The 18,380-nt window shown below is 42.1% G+C and overlaps 1 protein-coding gene and 1 non-coding gene across 2 annotated transcripts in view; both read right to left on the bottom strand.

Moving 5' to 3' along the window:
- Window positions 1-4,973, bottom strand: part of LOC141915146 (transmembrane protein 135-like) — a 30,163-nt gene extending 25,190 nt beyond the window's left edge. The window contains exons 1-3 of the mRNA XM_074806561.1: window positions 4,835-4,973; window positions 4,376-4,503; window positions 3,445-3,537 (exon numbers count right to left, since the gene is read on the bottom strand). Coding sequence (XP_074662662.1) covers window positions 3,445-3,537; window positions 4,376-4,503; window positions 4,835-4,972 — 359 coding nt within the window. The 5' untranslated portion in view covers window position 4,973. The remainder of the gene's footprint in view (window positions 1-3,444; window positions 3,538-4,375; window positions 4,504-4,834) is intronic.
- Window positions 4,974-5,142: 169 nt separating this feature from the next.
- Trnak-uuu (transfer RNA lysine (anticodon UUU)) lies at window positions 5,143-5,215 on the bottom strand. The gene has a single exon. It is a non-coding gene; the product is annotated as a tRNA-Lys (tRNA).
- Between the last annotated feature and the right edge of the window lie 13,165 nt (window positions 5,216-18,380).

Raw genomic sequence — 18,380 nt, 5'->3', positions numbered from 1 at the left:
GTCAGTGTCTAATTTATAATGACTCATACACAATATGACTAAACTATTGTCTTCATATTGAGATCTGTTGCATTAATCTCAATATCAAATATCAAAATCTCAAATATCATAATCTCTCAGTATCAACTAGTATTCAATCATTACTGATGAGTCACAAACACGTTATACAGTTACTTACAGGATTCCCAACCTGAGCGCTGGGGGAGGGGGGTTAGAGGGGGCGGAATAATCTGAGACTGTCTGATAACAGGTTTCTATTTTGCTGCCGTTGCTGCAAGTGTTGATTGCCTGTAGTGGAAGCTCGTGAGGGAAGTTTCTATAGAACTCCTCACGAGGAGTTCTATTTGTTGAGGGGTTTTTCATATCCATCATATTCACTTGCCACAGACTCATTCTACAGTACTTCACTTATCAGACTCACTCTACTGACAGCATTCATTCACATTTTCTACTTTCAAAATTTAAATGTTTAGAGTTCAAAGTTATTGAAACAAATTTGATCATGTGGAATTCCACCAGCTGATGGCTGCAATTCCACCTGCTGATGGCTGTTTAAGAAACTTTGTGGTCTCAATTAACTTTTCGATTCCTCAACTGTTTGTTAGTTTTCAAGTGGGGAATTCATCTTGATCATGTAAAACCAACGATCAAATTATGTGTATTTTGAAATTGTGGTTTTGTGTCTTCAACCTCAGACCCCCCCCCCTGATTATTCAAATTAGTCACAGATATGATAATCAACCACGTGACCTTGAACCTCAGATCAAAGATGAATTAAAAAATTGCGCATTGATAAAAATACAAAATGCATTAATGAAAGTTGTGCGAGTGAATGAGTGACACGAGGTGACTGTGTTATATCAGCTGTTTGACAACAATCATAAGAGGATTAGATACCGTATACACACCCTCTCCCCTCTCCCCTCTCCCCTCTCCCCTCTCCCCTCTCCCCTCTCCCCTCTCCCCTCCCCCCCATCCCCTCCCTACCTACAGGGGTTCACAACCTCATCCACGAACTCTGTTTCATCACTCTCTATTCACAGGGATCCGCAGTAACAACCCTCAACACCCCCTCACCCCCCAGGGATCCGCAGTAACAACCCTCAACACCCCCTCACCCTCCAGGGATACACAGTAACAACCCTCAACACCCCCTCACCCCCCAGGGATCCGCAGTAACAACCCTCAACACCCCCTCACCCTCCAGGGATACACAGTAACAACCCTCAACACCCCCTCACCCTCCAGGGATACACAGTAACAACCCTCAACACCCCCTCTACCCCCAGGGATCTGCAGTAACAACCCTCAACACCCCTCTCCCCTCAGAGATAGCTCAGTGAATAGTGACTATCTCTCTCTCTGTGTCTGTCAGCTGAATAAATAACAAACTATCAGATTTAACAGCATTAAATGAATAGTCAACAAGTAAACAATGTTCTAACACTATAGTTATAGACATCAATAGAAACAGTGCATATTTACTGAACATGTTTATATGAAAGGTTTCAAATATTGAATACTGTATTTATACACCTACATGACCCGGGTTAGGCCGGACCCTCTCAAACAACCCTCACTACTCATTCATTATTCTTCAAATATCACACTTCTATTTCACACATTAGTTTTCAGTTTCTATAATGTTCTGTATTTCTTTCAATTCAATATAAATTTCAATATGGCAATTAAGGCAAAAAAAATGTTAGATGTTAATGCCATTTCCACTGATCGGCCGCGGGTCATTTTATAAAATGCAAAAGAATTTGTAATCAGTTCATTTCTATAACTGCCGGGTCTGTTATTGTTAGCTTGATCATGATTTTTTTTAAAGTAATCTACAGTGTAGATAAGGCGGCCGGGGCAGGTCAAGTTTTAAGCGCAACAGAAATTAGAAACGTTTTCTAGCTTTACACCAAATATTCAATTAGATTCAGGTGAATATAATTGATGTGATTATTTTTACCTGCGTTTATCTATTTTCAGCATCTATGAAAGATTAATGCTGAAAAATCTCAGGGTTTTATAAAATAATTGTTTTTCTGGTGCAATTCAATCAGTCGGCTGATTTTACTTGTAGTTTGTCAAATGAATTCTAAATCCTGCGACTTAGCCGTTTTGAGAACGGAATACTTCAAGAGATTTTGAGGTTTATGAGATTTCAATATTTAATTAAAAGTAAACAAATATTCAACGATTGAACAACAGATGTTAATGGGACTAATATTGACCGTGTAATTAGAAACGCAGTGTAAAAATCACACAGAGAAATGCACACAAATCTTTTCACGTAATCCTGGTTTATCTTTGACTTAATTCTAGTCTATCCTTCCATTTTTTATCCTGGTCTATCCTCAACTTACTAAAGGTGTATCCGCTGACTAACTCTAGGATTTGGACAGAACAGAAATAACCAGAAAACACCGATGATAGAAGGAATTCATTTATTAGGGATGACAAGTCAGGAACGGTGTTACACAGGGAGAGATTCTAACACCTCTTCACTTCACATTTAACATACAGGTTTCACTACCAACCCCACAACACAAACACAAACAGCCCCCTCCCCCACAAACACAAACACAAACAGCCCCCTCCCCCAAACACAAACAGCCCCCTCCCCCCAAACACAAACACAAACAGCCCCCTCCCCCCCCCCCCACAAACACAAACAGCCCCCTCTCCCACAAACACAAACCGCCCCCTCTCCCACAAACACAAACAGCCCCCTCCCCCACAACACGAACACAAACAGCCCCCTCCCCCCCCACAACACGAACACAAACAGCCCCCTCCCCCAAAACACACAGTTCACTTAAGATTGATTCACTTATTGTGTAAGATAAAATGATGATAAGAAAACTGAGGTTAAGAGATGATTCTCGGTACAAACAATTTCACACAACCGCGTCAAAAACAATGAATCAAATCAGTGTCAATATCAATAAATATCACACAAACACAGACCTCCTACTCATCCTCCCCCCTCATCCTCCCCTCATCCTCCCCTCACTCCTCCCTCTCATCACTGATTATCTCAATAATATTAGATTAGAAAACAATTCATGCCACGTAAAATGTCACATGAGATTAGAACATTTACAATCAATTATCTCTCAGTCCATTTCTCTCTCATCAGTACAAAAACAATAAACACATTACAATACAATACAATACACTACACTACAATACACAATACATTTACAATACAATACACAATACACAATACATTACAATACACTACACTCCAATACATAATACATATACTACAGTCAAACTCAATGCAGTCATTTTAGTTGAGAGCATCATTATATCGCAAACAATGACTTACACTTTAGTAAGTTGACTTGAAATACAAATTGAGATTAATTTGACGACTTAAACCGAGTTTAACTACTACGAATATATCAAACATTTAGATTTCATCATTATTTCATTTCGTACCTGTTTTTTCTTTCGATAAGAATGCTGATAAAACTAGCCATAAATCCTGGTGATAATCCAACACTAATAAAACTAGCGAATCCCAATAGATACCTACAAATATATCATACAAATATAGAATCAGAGTGGTTCATTATGGGTGTGAAGAGGAGGGCTAAAAATACAGCGGAAAATGTAAAATTAATGGAATATACTAGAAATACAGTGGAATAAACAATGAAACAATGAAATATAGGAATAAAGTAAAGGAATAAACAGTAAATTCAATGAAATACAGAGTGTTGGTTTTACAGAATTAATTAGTGACATTCCTATTTTTTCAATTTATTTCATATTTTTGTGTCACACGCTGAGTGTTTGTACAATCTGTCAGGATATGAAAGGTTTTCTCACAGACTGCTTCATCACCCCATGTGTTCAATTAACGAAGCATTAGGGATTTTTATTTCACAGGTCGACAAATAAAATGAGTCGACTTTTAAACTGATGAAATGATTAAAAGAATTATAACATCAAACGCAACGCGTCAAAGCGTCGACTTCACACATTGTAACAACTTCAATACAGTTATTCATATCTTCTTTTATATTTTACCTACAAACAGAATTTTGACAAAGTTCCTGAAATCCCCGGGGAAATTAGCAAAATTTTTAACCAATAAATTCATTGATGTTTGATCAAATGATAACCATGTAATTAGTTGAGGCTGAAAACTAGAAACTTTGAGATGTAATTTCCTGTCAGAGACTCAGACATGCTGTGCCACAAATGGGGAAAACAATGTTAGTATAAAAAGAATATTATGTTCACCCGCTGAGGAACACCCCCTCCCCGGAACACCCCAGCTGCCCATCCCCCGGAACACCCCAGCCGGCCCCTCCCCTGGAAAACCCCCTCCCCGGAACACCCTAGCCTCCATTTTGATATTTACCTGTGTAAACAGAAAGATGTTATAAATCCTCCACAATTCGTCGCTAAGAATAAACTCGACCTCAGAATTTCTGGCAATAATTTCGATAAATAATAATCCAATTTGCGACCTTTTAAAAGAGCAGTCGTCTGAAAATAATTAAAATAAAACACTGATTAATGTTCGAGCCGTTGATTAACTCGAAGAAGTTCCTGGTCCTTCTTCGTTTTTAAGAGGGCTCAAATGAATAGAAACCTGGGCCCAACTTCACGAAATCACGATTTAATTCTGACTCGGGCCCTAAGCAGGGCTATCTGAATAAACCCTCCCCCTGGCTCCCTGGCAGAAGAAACACAGGTTAAATGATGCTAAGACTGTATTATAGGCCTAAGCTAACCTGACGAACGACGAACCCGGAAGTAAAATTTTCGAAAATTTTTCTAACAAAATCATGGATTATCTATAAATAATGAAACTTACTAAATATAACGGCGCATAAATCTTAAAGGCTTCCTTAAATGCAATCATTAATATACCGATTGAGGCATGACTGCAATGAGGTGTCCACGTATGCCCTAGTTCATAACAAGAATATTCCAGCTTACTAAAAGCCGCCATCTTGGCTCTCGGTTAAATCGACCTTGACCTTTTAAACCTAGATTCACTTCATGTTTAAAATCTACCTGTTTTTGCATAGAATTTTGAGGGTCGGAAAGTTATTCGCATCTAAATAATATTTAGTTAAAATATCGTGAGATAGTTTCAGGAAAAAATGGAAAAGTGAATTCCGCCCGGTATGGGACTCGAACCCAGGACCCTCAGGTTAAAAGCCTGATGCTCTACCGACTGAGCTAACCGGGCACTCTGCCAATTTTTCGTTTAAGTCAATAGATATACACTTGAGGGCAGCAACGTTCGAGTGTAATGTGACTTGGTACATTTAGCCTTGGGCAGCGATGCAACCTCCATGATTTAGTATAATATTTCATTCAAGGACTATAATGACTGCAGGCTAGACCGCCCTGATATTTCTTTAGCTTTAGGTTATTTGCAATTCGAAACTATTCAAATGTGGAATTATGAATTATGAGCCTCCTAATTATTTCTTCACCCGACGAATTTAATACTATTCAATAATATACTCATAGAGTGGTGACAAATAGCTACTAAATTCAATGTATTCTATTATATTAGCGCTATTTATATTAAATATATGGATTCCTTGAGAAATAAATCGTGAAAGAAAATCTTTTCTTATCGAGCTAGGATCTCTGGTTGTAGGCGTTGCTTAGCCAACTTGAGTTTGTCTGTGGCAGACGTACCATCTGGTGCTTATAGTTTTATTTAGAGGTTAGATCGCCAGTTTAAGTAAATATTATCTTAATCTTACATTTCATGCTTGAATTAATTAGTGTTGTCTGTAATTTGACATTGGTCCAATCTGCTGCTGCGGCTGCTCCTGTTAAGCCAATACCCAGGTACTGAAAAACCTATCGAGTTCACGGACTGGGTGCACTATCACGAAAGTTGATTGAAGCTTTGGGTTAAATTTGAATTGTTGTCCGCACGGAAAACAGAAAGTTACCAAAAGCAATTAAAATTTGGTAATTCGTGAGACCATGGACCCTAAAAAGAGTTTTAGTGTGTCCATGGTGAAACTGGACCTAATGCTTGTATAACGCGTTTTATACCATTAAACTCAATGGAAAATTGTCCACTGCGTGTGGAGAGTGAACAATCGCTGTAGCAACCAGCATCAATTCATCTTAAATCTCCTCATCTTCAAACGAGTCACCGCGCCGTACACGTATCTGATAAAAACGAATCGACGCCGTCGTCGTCGCTATTGCAGTGGTTAGGATTCAGACAGAGTATAATGTACCTTCAGGGCCCGGTGCCTTAGACTTTGAAGTATCCCCTAATTAGCAGCCATTGATTAGTGTCGTGGTAAGTTGTCCTGTATCGTGAAGACTTGAATCTTTTGTCTGTTACTGCATCCGAGACTTTCTACTCACAACCAGCAAAATAAAGCCTCCTCGACTCCGCGCGACGCTTTTTGCCCAGAAGCTCAAAAATTCCTCGCTGCATCAAATGCCCGTTCTAACAGTGACAACATCAAAAGTTCTGTAAGATTATAAAGAGAGCGAGATGCTTCGCTGTCTTTCTACCCGATCTTTAGAAGTTGAGAGAGATGTGGGGTTTATATGGTATCTTTTTGTCTAATGGACCGATACTTCACGTGTACAATCAAACGAAAAAGGCTTTTATTCATAATTCACCTTACATCAAACTAAAACTGAGGGAGAGTTAGAACTTATGAGTCTATGGCTGATCTACTCACTGAGTACAGTAGCACCAGTTCTCGACTATCACTGGTTCTACATTATACCATTGTTTTGAATCAAATTCTAACTGATAATCGTGGAACTGGATCCAGAACTGTGAAACTGGATCCAGAACTGTGGAACTGGATCCAGAACTGTGGAACTGGATCCAGAACTGGAGGAACTGGATCCAGAACTGTGGAACTGGATCCAGAACTGTGGAACTGTGGAACTGGAGGAACTGTGGAACTGAGTCCTGAACTGTGGAACTGGATACAGAACTGTGGAACTGAGTCCAGAACCTGAACTGGATATATCCTACTCATAAGACTGGTTGTTAGAATTCCTAGAACTGAGAAGTTTAGTGGAGACTGGGCGTAATTAATCTGAGTGCCAGGATTAGTTAAGAATTATATACAGTGATGATGGTATTTGATAGGTGTGGTCACACGATCACACTCGACAATTCACTGTTAACTGTTGCATAAAAATAACATGACCAACCAATCATTTCAAGCCAATTGATTTGTTTTTTGTTTCATTCGCTTTGATTACTGATTGATTTATCGGAAATCGATAATCGTCACGTGATGGTTATTATGCGGTGCTGTGTGTTGTATACTGCTACTGCACGCTTTTTACATTATTAAGGTTTAATTAGTAAAACTGTTTGAAGACCTCAAGCCGTGAAGCCGTGAAGCCGTGAAGCTGTCATTGATGTCAACATTCTTAATTATTTGTATTAGTTTTAATGTATCAAATCAATACAATGATAGCGAGTCACCTGACTAGTTACGTCACCTGACTGGTCCACACCTGACTGGTCACCAGTCACCACACTGACCAGACTGACTTCCAAACGAACTCAATCACTACCGGCCTATGGTCCAGTGGTTAGTGTGCTCGGCTGGTGTGCTGGAGGTTCTGAGTTCGAAACCGAGCTAGGGTTAGGGTTAGTGGCTCCTAGGGTTAGGGTTAATGGTTTCTAGGGTTAGGGTTAGTGGCTCCTAGTGTTAGGGTTAATAGTTCCTAGGGTTAGGGTTTCTGGCGGCTAGGGTTGATCTTGGTTATAAGGTTTATTTTGGGTGTGGACTATTTCTATTTTGACTGTCGAAGTAGAATTTCTTGGTGCTTTTTTGTACTAAATAACATTGACAAACTGGCGGCTCTTCGGCAGCGAGTTTGTGATATATATTGTGTATATATAAAAACCAATCCTGTCTATTTGAACCCCGCTATTCAAACACAACGGCTCCAGAAATAATCGCCACGCAGAAGAGAAATTTGCCCTCGAGATGAAACATAATCCCTTTAAAAAGAGGCTTATTTCATAAGACAGCGCGGATCCATTCTAGCGGCGGCTAACTTAAAAAACTTAAAGAAAAGAAATGAAACGTTTGCACTTGAAAAAGGGTAATTATAATGTATGTTTGAGTTTCTATTGGGTCGGTATAGGTTCAATTGATATTATTAGTTAGTCAAGCGAATATTATAAATCCAGCGCTCGTTGTCGTCGCCGGCGCGCACTAAGTATATCTGGAAGGCATTTTAACGGAGGAACCCCCGGAATGAGGAGGTTGAGAGGAGACAAAGAGTTGAAAACATTCTTTATAAAACTATGGTGGTTTACTCGGTTTCTGAGGAAGGACACGGTCAATCTCTATAACAGATGGATTTATATCTCAGCTCGGTGTCATTGACTGATTTCACCTCCGTTATTCTCTGATTGTCTTTAATTGACTCTTATCCCGAGAGACGGTCATTTATTGGTCAGTAATCAACTGATAAACCATGAGACTGGCCCCCTGCCCACGATACCGGTTCCCTGCCTACTTACAGACCCAACCATGAGACCGGTTCCCTGTCTACCTACAGACCCAACCATGAGACTGGTTCCCTGTCCTACGTTCACTGAGTGTTTCTTCTTTTTTTTATCAATTCGTTAAGATTAATAAATGAATAAAAGACCTAAAACATGTTAAATATCTATAGAAATTTAGAAGATTTTGTAACAACAAACAAAACTATCGATCGTTACAAGGATTGATACAAATATAAGTCTATACAAAGTAAATTGAATAAACTGTAAATATTGTTACAAATTTGTTTATTGATCAATTTCAAAGATTTATTCGAAGCAATAGCGGGAATGTATGTTAAATAATGGAGATGAGATCGATTTATGCTAATTTCAAAATTCAACATCTGTCGTTGATATCTATTACACATAAGACAATTGCCTTTGACCAGTCTCACGAGACCCGAGTGGACTCTACGGCGAGGAGAGGATTATGGAATACTCCACTCGGAGTGCTCCAGGCTCCTTCAGGCTTTGGTCAATATTTATTGAGAAACCTTAAAGAATCTTGTCCGAACTTAACTCCTAGTGCAGCCCGAAGGGTTCGCTCATCATATCAGTGTCTAGATAGTCGCCTGAAGGGATGTTTCTGTTCAATCTAGTGAAGCCTGTGGGTGTATGCGGGTGAGGTACCGGTCCGTCACACGCCTCCAGGGAACTCACTAACTCTCATACATCACATGCCGGTAATGATGAAAGTTAATTACCGAATAGTTTTTGACGGTGAAGAGTTTAATGTGATTTTGGCTTGTCCTCACCAGGGGACTGAGAGAGAGAGAGAGAGCGCTGTCCATCACGCACTGACTCTATATTGTGATTACTATTACTCAAGTGTTTATCTTCACATATTACACTTGATATTCTCGTCCACGGTGCCGCGATTCTCGGAGTCTCTCGTCCACGGTGCCGCGATTCTCGGAGTCTCTGGTCCACGGTGCCGCGATTCTCGGAGTCTCTGGTCCCGGGATTGTGTTAGGGGGATCTGGGGTGAACTCCGAAAACATTTCATCAATAATATTTGCATTTCAACAAAATAGATAAATACAAAATCTTTTATTACAAACATCCATTCATCATAGGCCCTGATCCCGGACCTGCTGGTAGCGAGAACCCACCACCGCCCCCTGGTGGTGGTGGTACACATATTGATGATGTCAGATGTATTGGTTCACACGTGATACACGTGACCTCATTAATCTAACTATCCCCCATCACGACACAATTCATATCGATTAAACATGTAACCTGTTATTTATTAGGAAGGGGGTCGCTGGTCGCTCTATATCTTTCAAGAAGTATCCTCATTTGTGCTCAGTAGGGGGCGCTATATATGACGTAAGCAGTGCCTGGATGTAACGCGAGATGGTTCGAATTTAACTTTCACCGATTCTTACATTCTCTCTGCAGTCGCTCCGTGAGAAATTGTTTTTCGGTAGAATTTAGTTGGAGACTTTTCGACATGTCGCAGGTGTGACCCTCGAAGGGGTAAACAGCTCGAGGGGGTAAGCCGTCGTGCCCTGTAATCCTGGGTCGGTGATACGGAAGTTTGCATCTATTGTCGTTTGTACACCGTCAAATCGTAGGAATGTCGGCACAAAAAGAGAAGCAACGAAAAAAGAGCGACGACGACGACGTCTGAGCCTACAGCAAAATTCATTGTTCACGAGAATTCCATTGTGAATAAGCGGCTAGTAGGTTGTAAGGAATGAAATACCCGCCTTGCAATCTGTAAGCCATTTTATTCGCTATATTCATTCCGTAGTTTTTCGATGCGCAAATTGCTCCATTCGTCTAGAAAATCAGATCGGATCAAATGTTTGTTCAATAAAATTGCAAACGACTCAAACTCATTGAGCCCTGTATAATATGCATGCATGAAAAGCATCCTACCTCACTTACCGCAGCCGCTGTTAAGAATTATATTTCTTAGTTTTTCAAAAGTCTCATTGATAACATTTTCTATTCGTGGTAATCAAGTAACGGAAATGGCCTAATACTTTATCAGTGTAACACAGAAAACAGTTCGTTATTCATTTCTATCAAACGAAAGGTTTTTTTTTAGTACCAATAGTAAATCTATGTTGAGAAATATGAAATAAAATACTACCTCCCAGGTAGCTATCAGTATCCCGACAGTCTCTCCACCGGGTAGCTATCAGTCACTATCAGTATCCCGACAGTCTCTCCACCGGGTAGCTATCAGTCACTATCCCGACAGTCTCTCCACCGGGTAGCTATCAGTCACTATCCCGGCAGTCTCTCCACCGGGTAGCTATCAGTCACTATCCCGGCAGTCTCTCCACCGGGTAGCTATCAGTCACTATCCCGGCAGTCTCTCCACCGGGTAGCTATCAGTCACTATCCCGACAGTCTCTCCACCGGGTAGCTATCAGTCACTATCAGTATCCCGACAGTCTCTCCACCGGGTAGCTATCAGTCACTATCAGTATCCCGACAGTCTCTCCACCGGGTAGCTATCAGTCACTATCCCGACAGCCTCCCTCATCCTGTCCTAGGTAGCTATCCCAGCCGTGTATACGCGGTGTGTATGTCACTGTGACCTTTAATAGTTAGGTCTATTAGTGCCGGTAATAATCATTATAACATTAACGGGTCAATTATTTAACAATCATACCAGCATTAGTAACTGACCAGCACTTAGGCCTAATGAGGGTTAATTGGGCCTTTTTAGAAAATCTGGACCCAACGGTTGCTAGTATGAGAATGAATCCACGGACATCGATGGCCCTTTTATACTGGAGCTCGGCCTTTAACTGATTATATAGTGGCAAATATTGGATTGAAATTATTATTAGAATCGCCAATCTATATACATAGAAATTCATTTATCAAAAATTGAAATCAAAAGACACGAAATTTCTGAATGTCTCTATAGAGATCATCGCCAGGTGTGAGAGTCCGAATTGACGTCGTCTTCTGATCTTAATTTATGATATTCGCTTTTAACATTTTAAATTTTGAATATGTTGTTGTTGCGATAGTTTTTGTAAACTTCTATTTTTTAGAAATGCGTAATTCCGACAGTGGCAAGCGGGGTCGGTGTCATTTTAATCATATAAGAATTGTCTATAGGAAGTTCGACCTGGTTTCGAGGTATAAACACATGCACCACTGAGAAGTCTAATTGTTAGACTCGAAACCGGCATCAAAACACAAAACTACATTTAATTGCTTTCTGTAATTGCAAGTTTGACAGCATTAGAATCTGTTATAATAGAACATGACAGTGAAATGGCGCGTTATAAAAGACTTCAGTTGAAATGGATCCACTCAAGTGGAGAATCTAGTTGAAAACATACACATGTCAAGTATAACAGACGTGACTGACTGACGTGCAATGAAACCCGCTATACACTACGCTACTACACTCGTCGTCTTGTTGTTGACAGATTCTATTGAAATGTCTCCCGAACAACACAATTTGTTATGTATAGATTTTCTTTTCGAACTGGAGAAACATTCCAGGTTTAAACGTGTATATTAGACATATTAGACATTGCCACCCACCATCGAGGTCTATTGCTCAGAGGACACTGGGGTCAATCCCTAATACAACAGCCTGGGTTACCTGGGTCTATTGCCCAGAGGACACTCGGTCAATCCCTAATACAACAGCCTGGGTTACCTGGGTCTATTGCTCAGAGGACACTGGGGTCAATCCCTAATACAACAGCCTGGGTTACCTGGGTCTATTGCCCAGAGGACACTCGGTCAATCCCTAATACAACAGCCTGGGTTACCTGGGTCTATTGCCCAGAGGACACTGGGGTCAATCCCTAATACAACAGCCTGGGTTACCTGGGTCTATTGCCCAGAGGACACTGGGGTCAATCCCTAATACAACAGCCTGGGTTACCTGGGTCTATTGCCCGGAGGACACTCGGTCAATCCCTAATACAACAGCCTGGGTTACCTGGGTCTATTGCCCAGAGGACACTGGGGTCAATCCCTAATACAACAGCCTGGGTTACCTGGGTCTATTGCCCAGAGGACACTGGGTCAATCCCTAATACAACATCCTGGGTTACCTGGGTCTATTGCCCAGAGGACACTCGGTCAATCCCTAATACAACAGCCTGGGTTACCTGGGTCTATTGCCCAGAGGACACTGGGGTCAATCCCTAATACAACAGCCTGGGTTACCTGGGTCTATTGCCCAGAGGACACTGGGGTCAATCCCTAATACAACAGCCTGGGTTACCTGGGTCTATTGCCCGGAGGACACTCGGTCAATCCCTAATACAACAGCCTGGGTTACCTGGGTCTATTGCCCAGAGGACACTGGGGTCAATCCCTAATACAACAGCCTGGGTTACCTGGGTCTATTGCCCGGAGGACACTCGGTCAATCCCTAATACAACATCCTGGGTTACCTGGGTCTATTGCCCAGAGGACACTCGGTCAATGCCTAGTACAACAGCCTGGGTTACCTGGGTCTATTGCTCAGAGGACACTCGGTCAATCCCTAATACAATAGCCTGGGTTACCTGGGTCTATTGCCCAGAGGACACTGGGGTCAATCCCTAATACAACAGCCTGGGTTACCTGGGTCTATTGCTCAGAGGACACTCGGTCAATCCCTAATACAATAGCCTGGGTTACCTGGGTCTATTGCCCAGAGGACACTGGGGTCAATCCCTAATACAACAGCCTGGGTTACCTGGGTCTATTGCCCAGAGGACACTGGGTCAATCCCTAATACAACATCCTGGGTTACCTGGGTCTATTGCCCAGAGGACACTCGGTCAATCCCTAATACAACAGCCTGGGTTACCTGGGTCTATTGCCCAGAGGACACTGGGGTCAATCCCTAATACAACAGCCTGGGTTACCTGGGTCTATTGCCCAGAGGACACTGGGGTCAATCCCTAATACAACAGCCTGGGTTACCTGGGTCTATTGCCCGGAGGACACTCGGTCAATCCCTAATACAACAGCCTGGGTTACCTGGGTCTATTGCCCAGAGGACACTGGGGTCAATCCCTAATACAACAGCCTGGGTTACCTGGGTCTATTGCCCGGAGGACACTCGGTCAATCCCTAATACAACATCCTGGGTTACCTGGGTCTATTGCCCAGAGGACACTCGGTCAATGCCTAGTACAACAGCCTGGGTTACCTGGGTCTATAGTGTCCCTGTAGGAAACTGGGGCCCTAGGTACTGGAGCCCAAACTGGGGCCCTAGGTACTGGAGCCCAAACTGGGGCCCTAGGTACTGGAGCCCACTAGAGTACAACAGTCTGTATGTGGCTAGTGACAGTAACTGAATTGATCACTGATTCCAGTTCTGTAGAATATTCTAAACAGTTTCACTGATTGCTCTTCAAATCACTGACGTTTTACTCTTCGAGCAGTTTGGAATTGTAAATTGAGGAGAGAGGAGAGAGAGAGACAGGGGATCTGATGTTTGATATAAGTCAGTAATTTACATAAAATCCACCTCGCATTGATTGTAAGCTCTCCGTGCGTGACCTTGACCTTCCCCTGCCCCTCTGCGACATCCGGGTAATTATTGTACAGATATTTTACACATCGCCGTTTAACGTTAAAACATTGAAACCACGTTAGAAAATTGACGTAAGATCAATAATTGTTTGCGCCGTTAGCGTCACGTGTATCTACCGACCTCAACTGCCAGAGTTCACCTCTATTTTTACATGATTAATTACATATAACTACGTGTTCAGCCTAAAGGTGGATCGTGAAAAACAACATTCAGTTTTATTTTCATTCAAGTTCATCATTTGTTTTATCTAGATCATCATTTACAATCCACGCTCCCTTTACTTCCGGTTCTAGGGAACCGCGGAACGGAACTAGTTGCTGGAGCAACTCGACCACAGCGGCCATTTTACATCAGTTGTTGCTATGGTTTCTCGTTGTTGTAATGATGGATACTGTTTGTTACTAGATTAAGAAATTAACCTAAGGCTTGAAGAGTCGAACAGAATCGATATGAACAAACAGTTATAACTATTACACAGTAATATATTAGTGAATACTTATTGTCTTGATGATGATGGAACACGTGACCTTATATATTGATAATACTGTTTGAGTTATAAATCTTGTTACTGAAATGATTTGAAAATAAATGAATATTTCAGTTTGGTGATAAAAACCCAAATCTTTACCTATATGTTTGTGTGGTGGATGAGGATATCCCGGGTATTGGCGGCGGTTACCTCGGCATCTTCGGTAGGTGGCGCTGGACAGATTAGCCCCATCTTTACTGAACCTCGAATACCGGTAGTGACGTCACTGAGTAGCCAATATCCGCCCGAACGATTGTTAAATCAAAGCCCAGTATAGTGCAGTCAAAATAGACTTCACTTGCAAAACAGTTTTATTTTGAGCGCCATTCTTAGACCGCAGTCTTGACAGATACAATTCACTGTCCCCCTCCCTCCCTCCTCCCCTTCCCCTCCCCCATTAACCAGGATTCGCGCGTTATTTGATTGTATTGTAAGCATGAGTCAGCGATTTTACTCTGCTGTTTGGTTTTTCAGCTTCAACGATTTGTTTTTGAGAAGAGATCAAGTATTTTAGAGAGAATCGGCACCACACCTGTTCAACTCACACAGCACCAGCACCAGCAGCAGCAGCAGCAGTAGCAGTAGCAGCAGCAGCAGCGGCGGCGGCAGTAGCAGCAGCAGCAGCAGCAGCAGCAGCACCGGCAGCATCTCACGCATACCGATACACGATATACCTGTGTGTCCTTTCACTTAGTGACGTCACACTGATGACGTGTGCTAATGAGTCAACACGTCTTACTTCCTCCTCAATCCGAGGGTTGGTTTTACTAAAAGAAAGGTTTTTGATGCAACTCTTGTTTGAGAAAGATATCCCTAACATACTCCGGACTACTTTGATAGAACTAGCCCGGAGTCAAAGTTAAACTGGTCATATACATCTTTCACCTATAAGCAGCAAGACACTGATAAACATCGTTAGCTGATTTTTATGAGTTGTAAAGTGGTTTAGTTTATCAGAGTTTGTAAAGTGGTGATGTTTGTAACAGTGGAATGTGATAAGTGTTGACTATAGACATCATGTAATACAGTAGTTTATACTTCTCAATCCCCGCTAACACTGACACTGACAAGAGTTTTACTTTCCGTGCTTCTTCTCTGAGCTCTCCAGCCCCGACAATTGATAGTTTGAATCCTGACAGTGACAGAGTTTCTTTCTGTGGTTCTCCTCTGAGCTCTCCACCCCCGACAATTGATAGTTTGAATCCTGACAGTGACAGAGTTTCTTTCTGTAGTTCTTCTCTGAGCTCTCCACCCCCGACAATTGATAGTTTGAATCCTGACACTGACAGAGTTTCTTTCTGTGGTTCTCCTCTGAGCTCTCCACCCCCAACAATTGATAGTTTGAATCCTGACAGTGACAGAGTTTCTTTCTGTAGTTCTTCTCTGAGCTCTCCACCCCCGACAATTGATAGTTTGAATCCTGACACTGACAGAGTTTCTTTCTGTGGTTCTCCTCTGAGCTCTGCACCCCGACAATTGATAGTTTGAATCCTGACAGTGACAGAGTTTCTTTCTGTAGTTCTTCTCTGAGCTCTCCACCCCCGACAATTGATAGTTTGAATCCTGACACTGACAGAGTTTCTTTCTGTAGTTCTTCTCTGAGCTCTCCACCCCCGACAATTGATAGTTTGAATCCTGACAGTGACAGAGTTTCTTTCTGTGGTTCTTCTCTGAGCTCTCCACCCCCGACAATTGATAGTTTGAATCCTGACACTGACAGAGTTTCTTTCTGTGGTTCTCCTCTGAGCTCTCCACCCCCAACAATTGATAGTTTGAATCCTGACAGTGACAGAGTTTCTTTCTGTAGTTCTTCTCTGAGCTCTCCACCCCCGACAATTGATAGTTTGAATCCTGACACTGACAGAGTTTCTTTCTGTGGTTCTCCTCTGAGCTCTCCACCCCCAACAATTGATAGTTTGAATCCTGACACTGACAGAGTTTCTTTCTGTAGTTCTTCTCTGAGCTCTCCACCCCCGACAATTGATAGTTTGAATCCTGACACTGACAGAGTTTCTTTCTGTGGTTCTCCTCTGAGCTCTGCACCCCGACAATTGATAGTTTGAATCCTGACAGTGACAGAGTTTCTTTCTGTAGTTCTTCTCTGAGCTCTCCACCCCCGACAATTGATAGTTTGAATCCTGACACTGACAGAGTTTCTTTCTGTAGTTCTTCTCTGAGCTCTCCACCCCCGACAATTGATAGTTTGAACCCTGACAGTGACAGAGTTTCTTTCTGTGGTTCTCCTCTGAGCTCTCCACCCCCGACAATTGATAGTTTGAACCCTGACAGTGACAGAGTTTCTTTCTGTGGTTCTTCTCTGAGCTCTCCACCCCCGACAATTGATAGTTTGAATCCTGACAGTGACAGAGTTTCTTTCTGTAGTTCTTCTCTGAGCTCTCCACCCCCGACAATTGATAGTTTGAATCCTGACAGTGACAGAGTTTCTTTCTGTGGTTCTCCTCTGAGCTCTCCACCCCCGACAATTGATAGTTTGAATCCTGACAGTGACAGAGTTTCTTTCTGTAGTTCTTCTCTGAGCTCTCCACCCCCGACAATTAATAGTTTGAATCCTGACAGTGACAGAGTTTCTTTCTGTGGTTCTTCTCTGAGCTCTCCACCCCCGACAATTGATAGTTTGAATCCTGACAGTGACAGAGTTTCTTTCTGTGGTTCTCCTCTGAGCTCTCCACCCCCGACAATTGATAGTTTGAATCCTGACAGTGACAGAGTTTCTTTCTGTAGTTCTTCTCTGAGCTCTCCACCCCCGACAATTAATAGTTTGAATCCTGACAGTGACAGAGTTTCTTTCTGTGGTTCTCCTCTGAGCTCTGCACCCCGACAAATGGAAATCCTGACAGTTTCTATCAGTGGTTTTTAAATCCTGACAATAACAGAGTTTCTTTCTGCGGTTCTTCTCAGAGCTCTTATCTTAATCCAGATATAAGTTCCTTTCTAACCGGGCAACAAATCTTCAGTTGAGAGAGAGAGTGAAATCTCTTTAAAACAGATACATTATTTTCTATAGGTAAAGTGATGATGGTTCGGTCTGTGCGGCGTTCATGCCGGTTTACACGGTGTTTCGCTGCTGTGTTACACAGTAGGCTTTTAATAGAATCTCCACAGGTTTGATGGAGATCATGTAAACGAAATGACAAGTAAAGAAACTGAAGTCGTGGATATCAGTATCGAACCAGCTGTGAGAAGCCTACATTCACTGTCAGAATTAAAGTATTCCCAGCCTGAGAATGCAATTCTATATTGCTATGTATACAGCAATGCGCTAGCAATCAGAGATTGCTTAGTGAAAACTGGCTGGGAGAAATTGGAACCCCGATAGTATAGATAAAATGTGCCGAGTTGAATGGTATAAACATAGAGAGAAGTTGATGGAACCAGTGAAACATCGAGCTACAAAACTGGGATCCAGACAAATAACGGGTGGCCCACCACTAGCCCACCAGCCCACTAGCCCACACCAGCCCACCAGTCCACTCATTAAATTAGAACACTTTCTGCAAACTTCCAAAACCTGTCTTAGCAATACAACTGTTAGAATAAATCATTAATAACTGAAAACCTTTTCCTAAATCTAACATTTTGGTGACAAAAAGTTAAGTACAGATGACTGTAGGGTGGCGGGGTGGTGGGGTGGCGGGGCGGCGGGGTGGCGGGGCGCGGGGTGGCGGGGCGTGGGGCGCACCTGTGTTCGACCTTCAGTTTTACTGTGACTCATTTTACATTAAACTCTGTTCCACCTGTGTTAGTGACACTATACTCTGTTCTACGTG

The sequence above is a fragment of the Tubulanus polymorphus genome, chromosome 1, assembly GCF_964204645.1.
Source record: "Tubulanus polymorphus chromosome 1, tnTubPoly1.2, whole genome shotgun sequence".
NCBI lineage: Eukaryota > Metazoa > Nemertea > Palaeonemertea > Tubulaniformes > Tubulanidae > Tubulanus > Tubulanus polymorphus.
The sequence above is the reverse complement of the archived record's forward strand: the minus strand, read 5'-3'. Positions and strand labels throughout refer to the sequence as shown.